The following is a 20,189-nucleotide window of genomic DNA, read 5'->3' as shown; positions in this document are numbered from 1 at the left end:
CACCCGGTGCACCGAATAAAGCAAATACCCACTTCTCTGACTTGGTCTCTGAAGTGTCTCTGAGCTCGATTGGGGCGAATCAAGACCCAACCCTCCTCGTGCTTGGCATGAGACCCATTCCAAAACAGTCTGCTGCCTTAGGACTGGCATATTGTGGCCAGTATTTCTTCCCAGGGTAAAGTACTTGGTATATGGAGTATAGACTGCCATCCTAAACACATGAAATTTAATTTTTGTAAATGTTATTTCTATATAAGTTAAGTCAAATATTTTTATAGCCTTCCACAGTTGACTTCTTTATTCAGAATTAAATGATGAGGACTAATGGGAGCTTTTAATTGCTATTCTTAGCCCATGGTGCCAAGTAGTGTTCTACTGAAACACAGCTACAGAAACAGGGTGTACCTTCTGATGGTGTATAAAGAATTTGATCTAAATTTCTGCTGCTTTTGAAGATCTCCTAAATCTTTCCAGCTGTCTGTTTTGTATCAAAGGTGATCCATCTGCAAGGAGGTGTTTACCTACCTCTTTCCTAGACAAAAGGGAAAAGCATTATGTAGGTGTATTAGACCCAGGGTTAATGACCCTAATGATTCTGATGAAGAAGGAAACAATGACTGTACTACTAATCCGTCTTGCAAACAGATGACGAATAATGGGAGTACTTTGAATTCTACTTTTATTGTTCACATATTTTTCCTATTTCTTTTTAAGAATCATATGTTTTAAAAGCCTGATTCATAGGATTTGAATTTTTTGGGACTGTGTGTTAAAAGTATTGTAATGTTTTTTCAAAAGATTCAGGTGGTTTTTTTATTTTCTTGTTTGGTTGGTTTTTTCCTTGGGTTTTTTTTTTTTTTAGAATATGCAGGTAGCTGGTCTTGAGTACCCATTTGTTTTCATATTTCTGTGCTACTCTATGCTTAAAACTCCTTAAATAGACTTTTGCAACTCCTTTGGAGAACATGAGTTGTCAAAAGGTTGCAGAGTAGAATGTGCACTAGCAAGGTCTGACTTAGGTGTGTTGCAGAGCAATTAAGCTTGGTAGCTCTTAATTGGAGGTGAAACAAAATGGGCTTGAGTTTGGAGTATGTAGCTTTTTCTAGTGATGATGGCAACAATACTTTTTAACTTGTAGTATACACAAAAGGTGCGTATTCAATTGCAAAGTGACCGAAATATAAGTATTACAAAGATGCATTTTTAGGATGTTTTACGATAAAACCAAACTTCAAGATATTTCCTTGTACAGGACTAATGCACTTATGCTGTGTCAAGATGCAAACCCAAAGGGTAATTTTCCTACTTAAAGCACATTCCTTGTGCTGGTAGTTTTATATGCTTTTCTCAAGCGTTTTAAAAATTAGCATAGGCCCAAACAAGTCTATTCAAAAGAGGAGGATTCTGTAAAATTCAGCTGGTTGACAAACCTATTGGATCTGGGCAAGAGGCTGTTTTCTATACAACAGGCTTCTGTCAGCACAGCTGTGCTGGAAAGGATTGTGAAGAGGTGCTAATGCTGACTGGTTTAGTTGTTTTGGCAGAAGCCATTAACAAATATGTTATTATATCAACAAAACTTTTCTTTTGCTGGTAAAATTGTTCTGCTTGGAGATGTTTCTCTGTAAATGGTTTTGCCTTCTATGCAAATGAAGTGCAATTTAGTCTGGAAAGATCCATGTGCCCTATATTTGCAGGGTTTTGCCAGTACTTCTAAAATGCTAAAGGGCTCTGGCATTGACACAGACTGAACTTTCAAAATGTATCAGTAACACAAACAAGTATGAAAAGGGTGGAAGCTGAAAGGTTGCACATTGAAAAAAGGACTGCTGAGGAACATATGGGAGCTGACAGAATCCCTCTTCTGTTGGCTGGATTGATATCCTTGCATGATTCAGATCTGCTGTGCACCTCCAGGAAGGTGGGCTTTTTAGCTGAGTGACACTAAGTCTTTTTTTGCTGCTTCTGTCATCCGCACACCAGCAGCAGCTAGAACGTGTTGTTTTTTTTTTATTGTACATGATTGAACTACCCTTTTGCACTGGCATTTAGCATCCTAGCAGGAGGGCTTAGCTGTTTTTTCCACTATTGTTTTTTCAGTTACACGTAGCCTGAATGTCCAAAATGCTGTGAGCATAGGAACAAGAAACAGCAGAAAATGAGTGCCGTTCTGAAACACTGTGTTCCCATTCTTTGTTCACTATGAAGCATATACAAAGTTTATTGCACCAGACATAATTCTTCCTTGCTTTAAAATTAACTGACCTTCAGCAGTGCATTTAAGTAATGTTTTTCTTATGTCTTTGCACTCTATTGCTTGTTCTTCCATCTAAGTAGCAGTATTTTGTATAAAATCTGAAACTCCAGAATTTTGGACTCTATCCTAATGAAGAATACCATATCAGACAGAGAGCCTGTGAGTTGTAAGATTTAACACTGGGTTAGTTTACAGTGAATGAAACCAGATTAGACACTGAAAATCCTGGAAATGAACAGCATAACAACACGGTATGACTCTGAAGACACTTACTGATGGTTTAATGTTTATTTTTCAGTAGCTATTATGCTTGGACTGGTGCCTAGCTAAGTTAACAGAAATAAAGCTGGAAGATTTTAGGCATCTTCGGAAGTCATGCAGCAGGCTTTTGTAAAGAAGTATTTATTGTGTTTGAGTTGCTGTAGTCTAAAGAGAAGACACAAGAAAAGATCATGAAATATTTTGTTTGTTATTACTAAAGATTTCTCTGCTGCTTTCCAAATGAATTATTTTTTACGGAATCTCCTGTCTAATAACATTCTCTCTGCTTTATCTTGTTTTGTTAATCTTTTTGCTTGTCTGATGGACTTCATGAAGATTGCAGGAGTTTTTCTTTCTTTGGTTTGTTTTACTGTTTCAAATTGTGAGGTTTTGTGATTTCACCAAAGAAGCAAGTAGAACTAATTAAAATGGTGAAAAGATCCAGTGTCTTTGTTGTGCCCTTTCACGGTATTGTCTGTGGGTGTTGTTAGATTTGTAGGAAGACTGTAAGTAGCTGCTGTTGACCTGAAAATGTTTCCCAGTAAGCATATGGTTTTCATTACTTGTGTTTTCAGAATACTATTATAAAATAAAACCCTGTCAGTAGCTACCAAACAGGAAAAAAAAAAACCCAACCAGTTTTGGGTGTAGAAAACACAAACTGCTGAAAAATAGCCATTTTTTTGGCATTTTTAGAAACCAAAATGGTGGCAATATCTGGCACTTTTCCACGTATCTGATCATTAAAAGCATTTTGTATCCACTGTTTATGCCAACAGCTGAAACCCACTGATCTGCAAGTTGTCTTGTCGAGAGAACTCTGACATAGGAAGTAGTGAATGTTACTGTGAAGTAAGGGTGTAATGAGAATAGATTTGCAGATAACAGTCTTCTCATAAGCAAAAGCTCTTGTAAAGACAAAAGGATAATCTGATAATAGGACAAGAAGTAACTTAAAATTTCAGCAAGAAAATATTCCTATTAAACATTTGAAAAAGCTTTTTAATGGAGAGGATGGCTTTCTTTTTCAGGAGTAGTGTCCTTGTGGGTGCTGCAAAGTCAGGACAGGAGTCCTGCCATTGTGATTGTCTCTTACAGTGACCTGGCTACCATTTCAAGACGAAAATGGGAGGCCAAAATTTTGTAACCTCTTTTAAGAGACTTCATCTTTCAAAATTATTTTATGGAACTGCAACTACAAGGTGCTTATTCATATAAAATGATATTTTTTGTACAATAGGAAGGGGTGCTATATATCATGTACGTGCTCAGACCATATATTATATGATTGTTTGTCAGTTTCTTTTATTTCTATCAAATTAAAGTCATAATCTTAAAATATATATGGGAATTAATTTGTTAATGAATTGAACTTTTTTAAAGATTAAAGCTGAAAATTGTAAGTATCTTTACTTCCAAATCTTTACAGATCATGTATTTTATCATATCTCCTCTGTTTAAGTATTTTGTGTGTATAAAGAGAAATAAAATCAGGCTCAAAAAATATCACTGAAGTCATTGAAACGGTTGAAATGACAGCCTGGAATTCTAAGAATATGTTGCATTCCATATGACTTAATCCTCTGTGAGAATTAAACATTATAGATTTGTTTTGGAAATTTTAGAGGAAATGTTTGGAAAGTTTAAAAAGCAATTGCATACAGATTTTGAGCTCATTTGACACACTTTTCCAACTTCTGCCCCTGAGGGACTATGTATTTGATGTCAGAGGGAGAGGTCAGGGTCACAGTATGCTTTCTCAGCCATGGGCATGCAGCCCCCAGGTGGAGTGCTTGGTCAAGTCAGCTCCTTCACTGGACACCACTGCACAGATTTGTCTGCCAACATAACTATGTACAGTCACAACAGATGGATGTCTGTTCACGTAATACCCACTTTAGAATGAGCATCATCTGCTTCAGATGAGAAATAATTATGTAATTAAGTTATTACTTTACATTTCCGTTGTGGGGTCATAGGTAATCATGTCCTTATCAGAAGACTTCTCTGAGGCTATCCTGACACTACACTGCCTGGTCAGAGTGTCGTGAATATTCACACAAAATACACCTTGCAGGTACTTCTTAATTTTACACTACCTTTTTTTCACTACAAGAAGTAGCAAGATTAATAATATCTGTTGAGCTGAAGCCTGGTGTCTTTCTGCTGATTTCTGACTGATTTGCAGATTAGCCAGATATTTCTCACACATATTTGCTCCCTTACCTTCATAGTAACAGTGTGTCACAGTTGGGTGGGTAGAACAGTCCTAGCAAAGTAGGTGAGGACATGCAGAAGTTAGGACAGACAGCTTGCCTCAGTATTTAACTAATATCTGTGCAAGTTCTGCAACCTGGATGTTCTGGGGAAATGCCATTGCTATACTGCTGTGAGTAACTGACTTCACTATTTTAAAATTAGCTTTCACTATATAAATATTTGTAGTCATAAGATCAGCTGTATCTGTACCAAACCTGGAACAAGGAGTGGGTTTTGGCCATTAAGAGTGTTCAGCTCGGAGTATTTGTGTAAACCCAAAACAATAATGGGGAATTTGGGTGTCTATCAGCCTCCTTCAGGGTGGGAAATACAGTTTGAGTACCTAATCTGAGTGTCATCTAAAGGCTTTTAATTGAAATTTTGTTTTCAGAAAATGATTAGCATATGACACACTTATCTCTGATATCGTGTAGAAGGGTGACCTGACTTAGACTGGGAAGTTGCTTCTGCCTTGAAATTCAGAGACTGACAAGCTTTCACTGATTTACCAACATCTCTTGAGTTTGGGCTATGGAGGGGAGGACTGCTTTTTGTAACTTATATTTGGTATGTTAAAAAGCTAGAAAATATAGCCTAGAACTTTGCAGGCCTGATTAAAAACTTCTTGAAAACCAAGCTTGTGTTGTTTGAAATGCTCTGTGGCTGTGACCCAGAAGTGTGGTTGATGCCTTTAGAGGAGTTGTGTGAGGCTGGGTATCCAGATCACATAAAAACTTGAGCTGGGCAACTGGCAGAGGTTGTTGTTTGTCCTCTTCTAGTCTTTCAGTAGCTAAAAACTTAGCATAAAGTTTTGTATTTGATTTAACAATATTGTTTTATCTTTGCCTTCCAACTTACAACACCTGATTTTGTACAAAAGACAGGGTTAGAATGTCTAAATCAACGTGTATAAAAGCAATAAATATTGTGCACATTTGCAATCATCAATTGGGAAATGAAATGTTTTTATCAGATTGGTCAGATTTTATGCTTGCTGACTAAAGGCTTTTTTTTTTTAAACATCCTTTCATCTCTCTTGACATTTTGGTCTGACTTCACCTTTCTTGTATCTGTTCTGATCTGCTGTAAGCCTGCCTATTCAGGAAGTTGTACTTCCTTTCCTTCTGACTAACACATGGTAAGCATTTTCCAAAAGTCATTACTCGTTTTGCTAACACATTTGGCAGCTCTGACACTGCAAAGTTTCATATAATGCATCTGTTAGATTTTGGCTTTTGTCATTGCAGAGCATTGCTTGTATTCTTCTGCTTGTTTCATTAATCTTTATTAAATAAAGATGTAAGCTTTCTTTAATTGAATATTTTCTCTTGGCAATAGAACAAGCCAAAAGGTGTTTCTCATTAATTTGTTATTCAGCAGGGGTAGCCATCTATCTGGACTGAATTTGTGACAATGTTTAGTTCCTATTTGTAGAAATGTGTATGTTGAACATATTTTTCTATGTTTTGCTCAGAAAATCCTATACAGCCTGACTTTGTAATGTCATTTGCCATGTGGGAATTGAACTACAGGGAATTGGTCTGTGTTGACAACGTCTTCATGTTGGTTTTTGCTATCCTTTTAGTACAATGTGTTTTATATTTGGCCTTATAAAGTTTTATCATGCTATCAAATCATGAAGAAGTGCAGAAATTATGACTTTTGGTTTTCTCTAACATGTGATACAAATATTTTGGACACAGGTCATAATGAGAAATGCTGATCTTTCTTTTCATGACACAGAAAATCATACTCAGGGTTTCCTGTAGATTTAATCATGAGGCCATGATTAGCTTGAAAGTACATTGTATTGAAGAAGTGTGAGTAGCAATTTCAGGTGTTGAATAAGTTTTCATTCACCCTTTCTAGTTTCTGTGCTTTTAGTAATTTTGTGAGATTTTCTTCTTTTGCAGTCGTTTTGTGGAAGGTGCAAACTATTTGTGACCTACTGTGCTGGGCTGTTAAATTTCATTAAATGAAATGCCAAGCTGAAAAATGTAGAAGCATTTTGGATAATCTCCATAAAAATCCCAAATGATTCTACAGTAGTTTGATCCCAAACTATTCTACATAAAAATCTTGCTTTTGGAGTGATTGTCCTTAAAGTGATGATATTGCAACATGTTAGTGCCTGTTTATCCCAGATGCTTTCAGGCAGTTTGTAGCCAAAATTATTTGCTTTTATACATGTTAGGATTTCTGTCATCATGTCATCAGTAACTCCTAGGCAAGGGAAAGGGGTGTCCAAATGTATGTTCAGTACATAGCTTGGAATAGCATAGAATCTACAGACACATGAAACTTTGTCTGGGACAAAGTTGTTTAATTTGTTTGCCTGCTTTGTTAAAATTTGTGAAGAATGTCTGCCATGAATATATCTAAAAATCCCACTGTCATCAGGCAAAAGTGAAATAAAGCTATGTTGTAGCTGGCATGGTATTAGAAAGCTAAACCTGTAAAGACACATTAATCTGTTTTTCTAACAGTTCTTTCTGGAAACTGGTTTGGGTTTGGGTTTTTTTGCTAGCATTTTTAAATTTAGTGTGACATTTTTTAGCATTTGGCAACTTGACTAATAACATTTCTGTGCAGTCCAGCAACTTGTACTGTTGTTGCTTTCTTCGTAATCTTCAACCTGACCTTTCTCACTTCATAATATTTATTTCTGTGTCTCAGAACAGAATAATTTAGAGTGGATTCTAAAGCAAATTATGTCTCTCTTGTGTGATAAATATATTGACCATTTTAAAGTGGATAAACTAGCCGTAGTTTGTTATGACATGTTATTTTTTCCCCCAAACTTTTGTCCCATATGATGCCTGAAAATATTATAACCTTTCCTGTGCTATGCTCCAAACCTTGAGTGCCATCATATGGCTCCTGCACACTAAGAACAGAACTATAAGTTCTGTTGTGTCAGAATTAACTTCCATGTTTCAGAATAATTGGCCCCCTTTCATAATGGAGGAATGTCACGCTAACCCAAGAGAAGTAGCTAAGATTTATTTCCCATTGAAGAATGCCTTTTTTTTTAATGTGTGTGTCTGATTTAACTGGAAAAATCTGAGAGAAAGAAATACTTTTAGTCTTTCCCTTTGTCAAGAATTGTGGTGTATTAACACCAATATAAATTAATCAGATAATAGCAGCAATCTCACTCTTAGATTTAATTAGAATGTGTATATATTGCCAATATTCACAGGAAATTTATATGCTTCAATTCATTTTGCCAAATGAATCTTCAGTCAGCTGCAATTAGTGTCTTGCATAAAGTTACTTCTGTAATGACACCAGCTAGTGAGGAGTATCTTAGTGCTATTATCATTTACTGTTTATCTTGACATGATTATCTTTCAGTTTTGCTAGATAAATATTTTTAGGCACCTCAAATCTTCTCTTGTTGCTCCATATCAAAGGTTTGGCCAACAAACAGCTGGAGGCTTTTTAGAACAGGTGTGAGCTGCATTATTACATATTAGCCACCCTATTTTATAAAACTTTGTCATATTTACCCAAATATTAAAAGAAAAGTAGATACAGGAACAGAGAGATATCGAGTTTTTTATGTCACATTAAGCACGTCTCATTTTGAATATTCATACACTATGTTATGCTGCATACTAACAAAGAATAATAGTAGAGACCTTGGTTAAGAAAATTCTTTAAAACTTTTCAGATGCAAATCTATCTTTAAGCACTTGGAAAGTTCTGAAAAACAGAGGACACTAAATAGAGCCAGTAAAGTCTCTTTCTTCATTCTTGTCTGAGCTAAGGGTACAGGATTGCTGGTGGGAAGCTGTGGCATTTGCTTTGTAAATGCCTCCAATAAGGGCCCTTGTTTCCCTTAAGCTGCCATGAAGTAGCCGGTGCAGTTTTTTCATACATCTCATACCCAGTTAATTTTTCTTGCTCAAAAAAATCTTCAAAGTGAAGGATTCTACACTTTCTTATGCAGAAGATAGAACTGGCTACAGGGTCAGAACAGGAAGATTTACGTGTAAGTGATTATGCTGAATAAGCAAATAGTCCTTTAGTGGTTGTAATCAGTAGCACAGGGTCAGCTGGAGGCCTGTCACTAGTGGTGTCCCCAAGGTTCAGTGCTGGGTTCAGTATTGTTTAATTTGTTCATCAGTGACTTGGGTGAAGGGACAGATGCCTCCTCAGCAAATTCACTGACGACACAAAACTGGGAGGAATGGCTAATAACCCAGAGGGCTTCACAGTGGTCTTCAAAAGGGCCTTTGGCAGATATGGGAGAAAAGAATTGGAAGATTGAGAGATGGGCAGAAAAGAAACTCTGTCTGAAGTTTAAAAAGGCAATTGCAGGGTCCTGCACCTGAGGAAGAATAACCTCTGCACCGGTACAGGCTGGGGGCCAAACTGCTGGAAAGCAGCTCTGCAGAGAAGGACCTGTGGGTCCTGGTGGACAACAAGCTGTCCATGAGCCAGCAGTGAGCCCTTGTGACCAAGAAGGCCAATGGTATCCTTGGGTGCATTAGGAAGAGCATTGCCAGCAGGTCAAGGGAGGTGATCCTGCACCTCTACTCAGCCCTGGTGAGGCCACATCTGGAGTGCTGTGCCCAGTTCTGGGCTCCTCAGAACAAGAGTGACATGGAGCTCCTGGGGCAGGTCCAGCAGATGGCTATAAAGCCCTGGACTGGAGCATCTCTTTTATGAGGATAGGCTGAAGGAACTGGGCCTGTTCAGGCTCAAAAAGAGATGACTGAGAGGGGACTTCATCAATGTGTCTAAGTACCTGAAGGGAGTTTGCCAGGAGGGTGGAGCCAGTCTCTTGATGGTGCCAAGCAACAGGACCTGAGACAACAGGAAGAAATTTATACACAGGAAGATCCCCCTAAATATGAAGAGCAAGTGCTGGTGACCAAGCCCTGGAAAAAAATTGCCAGAAAGGATGTCGAGTCTCCCTCACTGCAGATACTCAAGAGCCTTCTGGACACAACCCTGTGCCATGTGCTCTGGAATGACTGTGCTTTAAGCAGGGAGGTTGGACCAGATGATCCACTGTGGTCCCTTTTGACCTCACCTATTCTGTGATTCTGTGTGATTCTCTGTTTCTGGCAATTTCAAAAGCTTGCTATAAAGATTAAATAATGCTTTGACAATGACAACTTTTAGGAAGCACTTGGAGATCTGACTGGGGATTATTGTCTTGCATTCGGTTTGAGCATGAAACTCACATACATTTTGCAGTAGAGAACACTAGCTCATACTGCAATGATTTTGAATTCTAGACACGAGGATGTGACAGTTATCGGAAGAAATCATGTCTTCCTACTGCAAGGTATAGAATAGGGATTTTGGGAGTTAAAAAGGGGTTTAGTGTGGTGCAATTTTCTTTTATTCCTTGCAGATTCTGTTATACACAAGTCTAAAGCTTTACATGAGATTTAGAATCTAGGCAGCTCCCTGTCAAGCTGAAACAATTTAGAAAACACTTAGTCTTACTAAATTAAATGTTAATTTATTTTGTCTCTCTGAAATATATTCCCTAAAATAAAAATACTTTCACTGGATTTAAGGATCTAAATTAAATTCTCTACTGGCAGAGACTACCTAAATATTGACTGTAGCTTATGGTGATAAGCTCCACTACAGGGGAGCAGGAGTGTAATCAGTTGCTGTGTCTTACCTTGTGAGACCATCACATTCTCTCTGTATTCAACTGGGATTATCTTTTTAGCCTAAAGTATTTTTCATTGTATCTAAACTTTAAACCACCAACTATGTTTTATTTAATAGAAGCCTATATTTAGGTTTGAGGGTGTAATTGCAAATCTGTGCTTTTCATACTGAATTAAGTATGAGAGAACAATGGGTATTTGGACAAGCATAAACTTTAGGTGGCATTTTTATCTTTAAGAAGCTATTTTATATACATATATGGATATATATATGTGCATGTGTATATGCACAAATATGTGTATATGTATGTATGTGTATATATTACCATTACTGTAAAATCTGTGTACCAGGCTGAATGTTTTCTGAATGTAATTTTGGACATTGTAATTTTGTGTTTGTGTTCATAGTTATTTCTAAATATCTGCACTGGGTTACTCCACTGATCTGCGTTGGTTACTGGAATAGTATTGTTCAGTCTTTGATTTTTGTCTGGATAAAGAGATCTTTCATTTTTAGCCATAGCTAATTCTCACTTAATTCTGCTTTTTCCCTCCAGGCATCTTGCATATCCATATTTTCTGGGGCAAACTGTTTCCAATGACAGCACATTTTGTCCCCACACTAAGTTCGTCCACTCAGAATTTCGATCAAAAGCAGAATTATGTGTTTTTTTCTTTTTAATCTGTTGTGACCTATGAAGATTAATTAAACACTCCTTAAAACTTCTAATTTTAACCAGAATACCATTAAATAATACCTTTTATTTTGCAACTAGGCTGTTACAATGTGTGTAAAGGACTTAAAAAATTACTTTTGAAGCTTCTCTTGAAAAATGCGGGACTGTAACCTTTCCTGAATTCATTGTTTGAGGGATGGATATTTGTCCTTACCAAAAGAACATTGCAAAGTGTTGTTCTGTCTACATACAAAATGTTTAATTTTCAGATGTTTGCTGTTTATGAAAACATTTGTGTGAGTAGATGTGTTGAGATGTCTTTTCTTTGTTAATAATTGAGGCCAGTACGTAGTTTCTCACTTACTTCAATATGCTTTTCACTATTCAATTAAAGTTGTTTTGAGTACTTTTTTTTATTGAGCAAGATTTTGTTTTTGAAGTGGCCCTACACACTTAACTGGTTTTAATTCTACAGTTCATTCCAATGAGATAATGGTATATGCCTTGTTCGAGCTCTTTGGAACATTTTTGGGTGGATCCACTATATTTTATTTGCTAGTCCTCTTATATTTGAATACTTTGTTCTTTGCTGTAAACTTAAGAGTGTAAATATGAAAGGAAATGTCATGAGATCTCTTTGGGATCTTAAAGTCGGTTGTTGTCAGATTTCAAATAAAGCTAGGTAAACTGGCAGGTTTTTTCTTCTCTCTTGTGAATAGTGACGACAATAAGACACAAATTTGACCATAAGAAAAGTGCTGACTTTTTTCTTGCAAAATGTTTGTTTGGTTTGAGGCTACATCAATAAAGTCAGTGGGTTGGCTGTAGTGTTCTGATATTCCCTGTGACACTGAGTGTAGAAGTTGAGTTCCTCCACAGCTTTGCATAATGTGGATCTCATGTCTCCAGAAATAGATGAAGCAATTGAGATAGTTTTTGGTATAATGGGGAAATCTGTGTGGTTAGTGGGTATTGTTTTGCTTGATATTATTTATCAACTGGAGTAACAAAATGCTTTAACTCCAGTTTGAAGTGATCATAATTCTCTTGCACTATACATTAGGAGTAATTTTTGAATTATGCACATAACAGCATCGGTCCAAGTGTAGGAACTGAGGTACATTACCTCAATGAAAAATGATTTTTAATTGTCTGCTTTAATTAACAAAGCCAGTGTTTAGACTGTCACGTCTACTGAACGGATTGTCTGTATATGGAGAAGATTATTCCAGGAGAATAATGAAAAGGAATCTAGGAGATTCAGGAATTTTTATCTTGCAATATATGTTGATATAATGTAATTCCAATACTGTCTTCACAGGTAAGAATAAAAGAGAAATACTACATTAAAACTACAGCCAAATTAGGAATCTTGTCTGTGACAAATACCTCCTAACTGCTCCTGTAACCAGGGGATTTCTCTCAGAGATGTCTGAAAAGAATGCACAAGAATAGCTTTGAATGTGCTTCCTCTTTGAGGAGGGCAAGTGCTTAAATCTGATTATTCAGGGCTCTGCCATTATTAGAACTAATTGAAACCATCAATTAAATGTGTTGCTCTCTCCCTGTTGACTTCTACCTCTGTGATGGTGGTCACTGGTTCCAGTGACCTCCTCAGCTTGGAAGATTTTGTGGTTATTGTTAGAAGAACATGATGAGTATATCAAAGAAAAGTAAGACAGCATCCTTCTGGTTACAGCTGTTTATTTTAAATTAATTATAGAGCTGAAAAAAACTGTATTTATGCAGTTCTGTAAAAACTCTCAGTATTTTGAATTTCATTGTTGCTAACTCTTGGCAAACAGATTGTGTGTATTTGCTAAAGCTTTGCCATTTCTTGTAAACAATGTTTTGTTTTGAAGGTAGCTCTGTTTAGATGTGGAATAAAGTAACAGAAATGAGGGGGGAACAAGTCATGTGTCTAAACCATTGTATAATGATTTTAGTATTGTTTGGGGTATTTAAAGTATCCTTATGGCAGAGTGGAGATAAGGCAAGATGAACCCTGTTGGACAGCAACTCAGGCCTGTAGTGATACCATAGATCCTCTGAAATAATATCTGAGTTCAACCTCAGCTGACAGAGTGAATTAAAAAGGAAATTTTATCCAAAATGAATGAAACATAGCAGGGACATGAATCTGTGTAGAATTAAGATCAAACACATCATCAACCCACAGAGGATAAACCCAACTGTTCATGCTTAAAAATTTGCATGAATAAATAGAATACAATAGCATTTGTCGGTTGTACAATCTGGAAAACTTGTTAACAAAAGCTGAGGAGAAATACTAGTTTATGTTGTACTTCTCCTTGATTGCATTACTAATTATTCTGTTTCTCCTTTAGGTTATGGTCAGACTGGTCCAGTGGTTCAGAGAGGTGGATATGACTCCATTGCTGCTGCTGTTTCTGGTCTCATGCATATCACAGGGCATGAGGTATAGTACACAACTTACAAATAGAATTAATGGAATCTTTGTGCCATATAGCAAAACTGGTTGCTGCATGGAACAAGTCAGCCTATACTAACACATCTGTTATGCAAACCCTCCTGGGTCCAACAGGAGGTTGTTCCTGGTCCAACAGGAAAATAATAGTGCTTATATACTTCAGGCCTGTAAAGAAAAATGCTCAAGAAATAGAAAAGGAAAGAAAAAAAGAAAAATCCTAAATCTTCAGTGAATAAATTGACAATGTATGCTAACCTGTTAATGTGTAGTCACTTCAAGAGCTGTAGTAGGCACATTGTTGATACCAGTACAATGGAAACATATGTATGTGTGGAAGTCTCCCTGATGCTTGGATATTTATATTCCCTTTTAAAAAGAGGGAACTGTGAGGCTATCTAGATAACTCTGACAAAAACTGGATGTTTTTCAGTTCTTCTGCCTGAAAATAGGCAGAGAGATGCCATGTATTTCTGGAAAAGCTTTATTTGCTGCTGTTCCCACTGATACCCAAGATCTTTGGTAGTTGTGGCAGTGCAGGAAGCATTACAGTAGTTTAGCATCTGGATTCTAGAGGTGTATAGAACGTGTATCTTCACCTCAGAAAAATTCTGGTCAAATAAGTGTTTAGTTGAGCTGTCTTGGATTGCCTACAAATGCAGGGAAGGTGGTCCCCAAATGTCCTTTCTCAAGTGAGGTAGTGTTACAAGTCTGTTCTTAGCATTATAAATGCTAGATATGCTCCTGATACTCTGGAAGCAGTAGTGCAGGTTTTTTGAGTACTATACTTTCATGCCCTAGATAAACAAGGAATTCATAAAGTTTCTGTACTTAGTGTCAGATATTCATGTTTGAGTAGGTTGTTGAAAGCTAAACACACATAATCTGGACACAGCTCTATTGTAGGGTTGATAGTCTGCCAATAGACTTGTTTTCTCCTGAGAACAATGGCAAACATCAGAAGTTTGTACTTCTGGCAACTATTGTTACCAGAGTTGTCCTTTTTATTAGGGAAAAAAACCCAAATTAAGCCTTTTTTGACTGAATAAGGTGAAACATCTTGTGCCTAGTGTCCTGAGACTGTTTCTTTCTGCTGTGTTATTGGTACATAGTTATAGGATGTCCTATCTCAGAACAAAAGAAGACAAAAAATTGAGTGCTGTCCTTACAGTCACTTCCCTTCAAATATATAATGCACATATGCACTAAGCAATGACTGATCACAGTAACTGTAGTGGAATTAAATTTTGCATTGTGTCTGTAGAATGGAGGTTAATACTTCCAATACAATGCCAGAAACTTCATACACACCTCAAAATATATCAAACAAAATTAGGAAGGAGTATAAACTGTTAGGAAGGTGCAAATGTACTGTTTGTACAATGTGAATAAAGGCAAGTATGTTCAAAAATTGAAAACCACAGGACTCTTGTACAGCTTTACAATGATATGTGAATGCCAGAATAAATAACTGTTGTACTGAATAATTGCATGTGAGTTATTTTATGAAAGTGATAGTCATCAGTGGATATTATGAAGATGGATTTTATTAAATGATTGTGTTAAGATCTACACTGGAAAACCAGATGTTCACATCACAAGACTTGAGGCAATGTAATCATAGGAATCACTTAGTCATTGTCAGTAACTGCTTTGTCTGTTCACTGGGGGCTTTTAACAATTCCTTCAAACTTAGTCACTCTTTTGTGTGATTAAAATAAACATGCTAAACTTTGCTTATTTGTCTTTATTTGAAGTTGTTCATACAGTATTTTCTCAGTTTCTCAAAACCATATTTTGATGTACAGAGGGACATTTTTGTTCCAAAGACTTAAGTAGTCAATGACTTCAAAGAAACAAACGTGCTTTTTGTTGTTGTAGTGAAAACTTACCCAAGTGGCTGTAAAATCATCTTGTATGCTTGTCTGAAAAGTGACTTTAAAATAGCAAAGTATTAATAGTGAAATCTTCCATGGTTTCCCTACATTTGTGTTCATGTGACTGAATTTTGTTTAAAATTTCACAAAACTTAAATTTGAACAAAAATATAAAACCTTGTTTCAGTCAACATGTAGAAAAGAGGACAAAGTAAAGAAGAAAAAAGAGTCTTGGTCTTTCAGGCTGGTTTTTTTTTTTTTTTAATAAGGCTTAAATTATTTGTTGACCAGATAACATGGAATTAATGTACTAAAAGTAGTATGTTCATTTGAATGCATAAACTAAGGAATGATTTTAAAAAACATAGAAAAAGCTTTACATGAAGGCTTTGGAAACAAACAAACAAAAGTTATGACAGATGGTGTTAGTTTTGTATTTAATTTCATTAGGTATAGATAATCAGCATAAAATCATCGGTGCTACAGTGCTCTTTGGAAATGTCCCTTAGGTAAACAAACCATTCTTGCAGGATGGTCTTAGTGACAGCAGCTAATGCAGTAGACAAATTGTAATGAATTTAGCAGTAGCAACAAAGCATCTAAATACGTGACTGAGGTGCTTAATATTGCAGTATACGCATTTATATCGAGGTATATATACTTACAGCTCCTCACAAAACATTTTAATAATTGGGTACTAAAATTTTGTCCTGTATCTGGCATACACAAAAATGTGTAGATCCAATAACAGTATACATTCCTGCCAATTAAAAAAAATTACTTGCTTTTTGTTTTTTTCCCTTTTTCCTGATATCACTTAATGCTAATAACTTTGGAATGCTTCTGAGTGATATTCTGAACCTTGAAATCAAGCTATAACTTCTGAAATGTTGCAAAATTGTGGGCACAAACACGTGCATTTGTGCAAGTGTTATTTTTGCTGATTGTACAAACCCAAACATGGTAGAATACTGTCTTTAAATCATATTTTCATGTACAGAAGCCTGCATGGAATTCAAGATCTCCCACATGTACTTGATTACTTCTATATTTGAAATTTATCACACCTGTGAAATTTGAAATTCTAATGTGTTTAGGAGGGGAGTCTGTTTTGTGTAAATCGCTGGCACAAATCCATTTTGAATGAAAGTAGTTGCTTCAGGACACATTTAGGTTTTCTTTACATAAATAAATATGCAAAAGGACAAAGTTTGCACTGATGACACTTTTATTGTCCTGGACGATATATTTTATAGATATGTCCTGGTTAAACACCACTTTCAAGTTTCATATTTGATAAACAGAAAGCTTTTACTTAATATATTCAGATTTATCAGTGCCAGATGAATATCCCTTTGATGAAAATTTCTATGACTCATTAAGGCAATAGCTTGAAATTAAAGTCCAGTTTGAATACAAATTCCCTTCTATTTCTTAATGGGTTATTACATGTGGTCTTCAATATTTGAAGTACCTTTATGGTGGTGTATTCTTTCTTGCAGAAAAAACATTTTTGTTTTACTGAATATGAGACAGCATTTAATCCACAGTCCAGAGAGGCCATTCTTTGGTGTAAAACCAAACAACCTGTAGCAAAACAGTACACATGGTATATATACCTCAGAGCTGTTGAAAAATACTGCCATTACTGGTTCAAATTAGCTTCAGCAATTATTTCACATCTGTAAGGACTACTGGACTTAGAATGCTTTTATTAAGCATGTCATTTCAAAACAATTTTCAGTTTTAATGGATGATTTTTGTATTATTGATGAAGTTTGGAAAGAGAAATTACGTCAAAGGGCAAAAAAGGACTCAGGAAAGGAAGCTTCTAAGACATGTTGTGGCTATATCTGGGCCAGAATATGTCAACAAATTGTAAGGAATTTAGCAAACAGCAAAAAAGTAAGAATAAGAGTGTAAACTATAAGACTGAGCAATAGCAAACCACAGTGATTTAAAAAGAAGAGTTCTGCGTTACTGGTATGAATCTTTATCCTTTTGAATGAGGAAAGGGCAGGTCCTGGTGCTGCACCTAATTTAGGATTCAAGCCATTCAGCCCTTGAGTCTGGATGGGAGCTTTGTTTGCTTAAGGCTTATTCTCCCTGGCTAGGGCTAAATTTGCTCTTCCTACCAGAACAGTAAGATTATTTTTGTCTGGCAGAGGTGGTGGTGTTTGTCACTTTTGAAATAATTTGCTTGAATAAAAGATACTGTATAGATCCTTACTTAGCCCAGGTAACTGGTATAATGTTAGCTACACAAAAGTGCTGCTGTTCTGTCAGAAGCTCTGTCTAAAGGAAGCTAATTCTCTGTGTGTATAGCTATATCATTCGTGTAAAGCAGCTTCACATCCCTTGTTCTGCAGGATAGTGATAAAAGCCTGAATGAATCCATCTCACTGTACTTACACCTGTGCATTCTGCCACAGAAGGACTGATTTATGGCACAGGAGCTGATTAAAACTGATTGAATGGTGAGAAATGGCAGCTAGTCACGAGTCTTGGTAAAAAGACCAAGGAAAGCCAGAAATTCTGTGGGCTGGTTCAGAACTATAGGTTTTGGAGTGTTAGGATAAAGTAAGGCCAATGTGTTAGAAGTATCATAGCAGTATAGTGCTGGTAGTTTGTAGGAGTGTTCTGTAAGGGGAAATTGTAAAAGTATTTTTAGAAATAAAGTTAAATTTTTTACAGAGGCATTGGAAGTCTTTGCTTTAAACATTAGGTAGTTTAGTACGTGATGAGGAAGGTTCTGGAATTCATATGTAACAATGTATTAAAATAATCCCGATTTCTCCATCTTCAAAGCATAGTTTTCTCCTTCAAGGGTGAAATTAATGACACTTTGAAAACAGTGGAAAAGTGTTTTCAAACTAAGAATGTTGTGGCACATCTGTTTGCAAAATCTAAACTCTTTTTGATTTCTTCTCAACCCAGTGAATGTAATGACATGGCTATAATGAAAAAAGAACAATTTAACAATAATATGGGTTAATTTTCATGGTTTGGCTTGGGTTTTGTGTGGGCGTGATTTTTTTTTTTGTTTTGGGTTTTTTTGTTTTGTTTTGTTTTTTTTCTTTTATTTCTCAGTGATAGTTCTGAGGAGCAAAAACCTTCTTGTGTGCTTATGAGTTTTCTCAGTAGGCCAATGCATATAAAAGTGAAGACCTTTCTTTCCTGTTTTTCCCCAGAGTTGGATACGAGAGTGGTAAACAGCTGAACCTTTGAGTTGTATTTTCTGTTGGGAAGCTGAAGTATCTTAGTGTAGAGTGTAGAGAAGGAAGAAATAAGAGATTCTTCAAAAAAGTAAACTTCCTAAAGCAGTGTTCACCTTAATGTTGTGTAGTTTATATATAATCCTGTGGATTTCTAGGCTATAGATAGTCACAGACTAATCCTTATTGCAGTTTGATTGAAAGTAACTAAGAAATTTTTTTAAACTTTGTTATATTTTATGCTGATTTTATAATTTTTAGTAAATTTCATATGACTAAAATAGCAATCTTTTCCTTCTGATATAGAAAATACTGTCTTGCTGTCTTTTATTTCAGAAGTGCTCTATTAATGCAATTGATAATAAAATAAAATTTTTTAAAGAAAATTGTAATAACTTGTATATGACTTGATATCAGACTTAGGTAAATTCTTTTGGAATGCAAAAGAAAAATGAGGGTGAAGATTAATTTTCTTACATGAAGCCAAGACACTCTTTTTAAAATAACTATCAGTAAAGAATTCTTGCAATATTAATTAGAAGGTTATTATTACAATAATTACACGTAGCAGTTTAGACATAGCTAATTAATGGAATTATGTAAATTCAATTTTATTGAATTTATGCTACATTACTTTAAATACATATATGGGAACTTGACAAACAGTTATTATGTATCAATTATACTAATTTAAAGTTGTCTTATGCTAGGCTTGCTTGGATGCCAGAACTCTGGAACAGTCTCATTAAGCTTGCACTACTATTTTTTTTCAAAGTTTGTAAACTTAAAGAAACCAAAAAACAAGACTTCAAAATAAGGAACTGCTATGAGAATCTGTTTACCTGATGTCAAACTTTTCAGAGTAGGAAATGGGAGAACATTTCAGAAGAACCACTTTAAAGATCCTATGATACAAGCCTAGTTGGGCTGAAATTAAAAATTCATTTTGCCATTGATTGCAGGGGGGACATATATCATGCCAGTGATTACAGAGGTTCTGAAATACATGATGTAAAATGAAGATTCCTCCCTTCGTGCCAGAAAAGGGATGACATACAGAAAAGGATATTTGAAAAAGCAACTTCACAATGACTTCAGTTAGAAGGTCATGAATTTGCATGTTTTTGCATGTGTAATATTTACATGTGTAAACAAAAAGTTATTTTTGTTTTCTTACTAGAAGCCTGGCATGTGCATACTGGAAAATACAAAACTGAATTTTGACTGGGGGAGAGACTGAAGAGGAGGGAGTAAAAGGGAGTGAGAAGAATGAAGCAATATGGTTCTACCTTTTAAACAGACAGGCACCTGGGTCAACATACCAGGGAAACTGTTTGGGCCTTTGGCTTCTAGTCATAGTAAAATTCAGTCTTCACTAGCTTTTCTTGTCTCTAACATTATCTCTTTTTTTTTTGCACTGGTGAGTTGAAGCATTATGTTATTAGGGACTAAAAGTTGCATAATAAATCCTTCATGATTTGCAGTCTGAGGCATCACAAAGTGGCAGTTTTATGTACATGCTTCAAAGATATCTTGTTTTCAGAGGTAGTTT

General features: G+C 35.9%; 1 protein-coding gene across 7 annotated transcripts in view; it reads left to right on the top strand.

Moving 5' to 3' along the window:
* Positions 1-20,189, top strand: part of SUGCT (succinyl-CoA:glutarate-CoA transferase) — a 329,471-nt gene that overhangs the window by 28,097 nt on the left and 281,185 nt on the right. For all 7 annotated transcript variants that reach the window (XR_014849876.1, XR_014849877.1, XM_085051578.1 and 4 more), the window contains exon 7: positions 13,445-13,536. Coding sequence is in view for 5 of the 7 variants with exons in the window: in XM_085051578.1 (XP_084907704.1) it covers positions 13,445-13,536 (92 nt within the window). In the remaining 2 variants the exon portion in view is untranslated. The remainder of the gene's footprint in view (positions 1-13,444; positions 13,537-20,189) is intronic.

This window comes from Lichenostomus cassidix, chromosome 2 (assembly GCF_008360975.1).
Source record: "Lichenostomus cassidix isolate B80296 chromosome 2, HeHo_3.0, whole genome shotgun sequence".
NCBI lineage: Eukaryota > Metazoa > Chordata > Aves > Passeriformes > Meliphagidae > Lichenostomus > Lichenostomus cassidix.
This window is presented reverse-complemented; position numbering and strand designations above follow the sequence as displayed.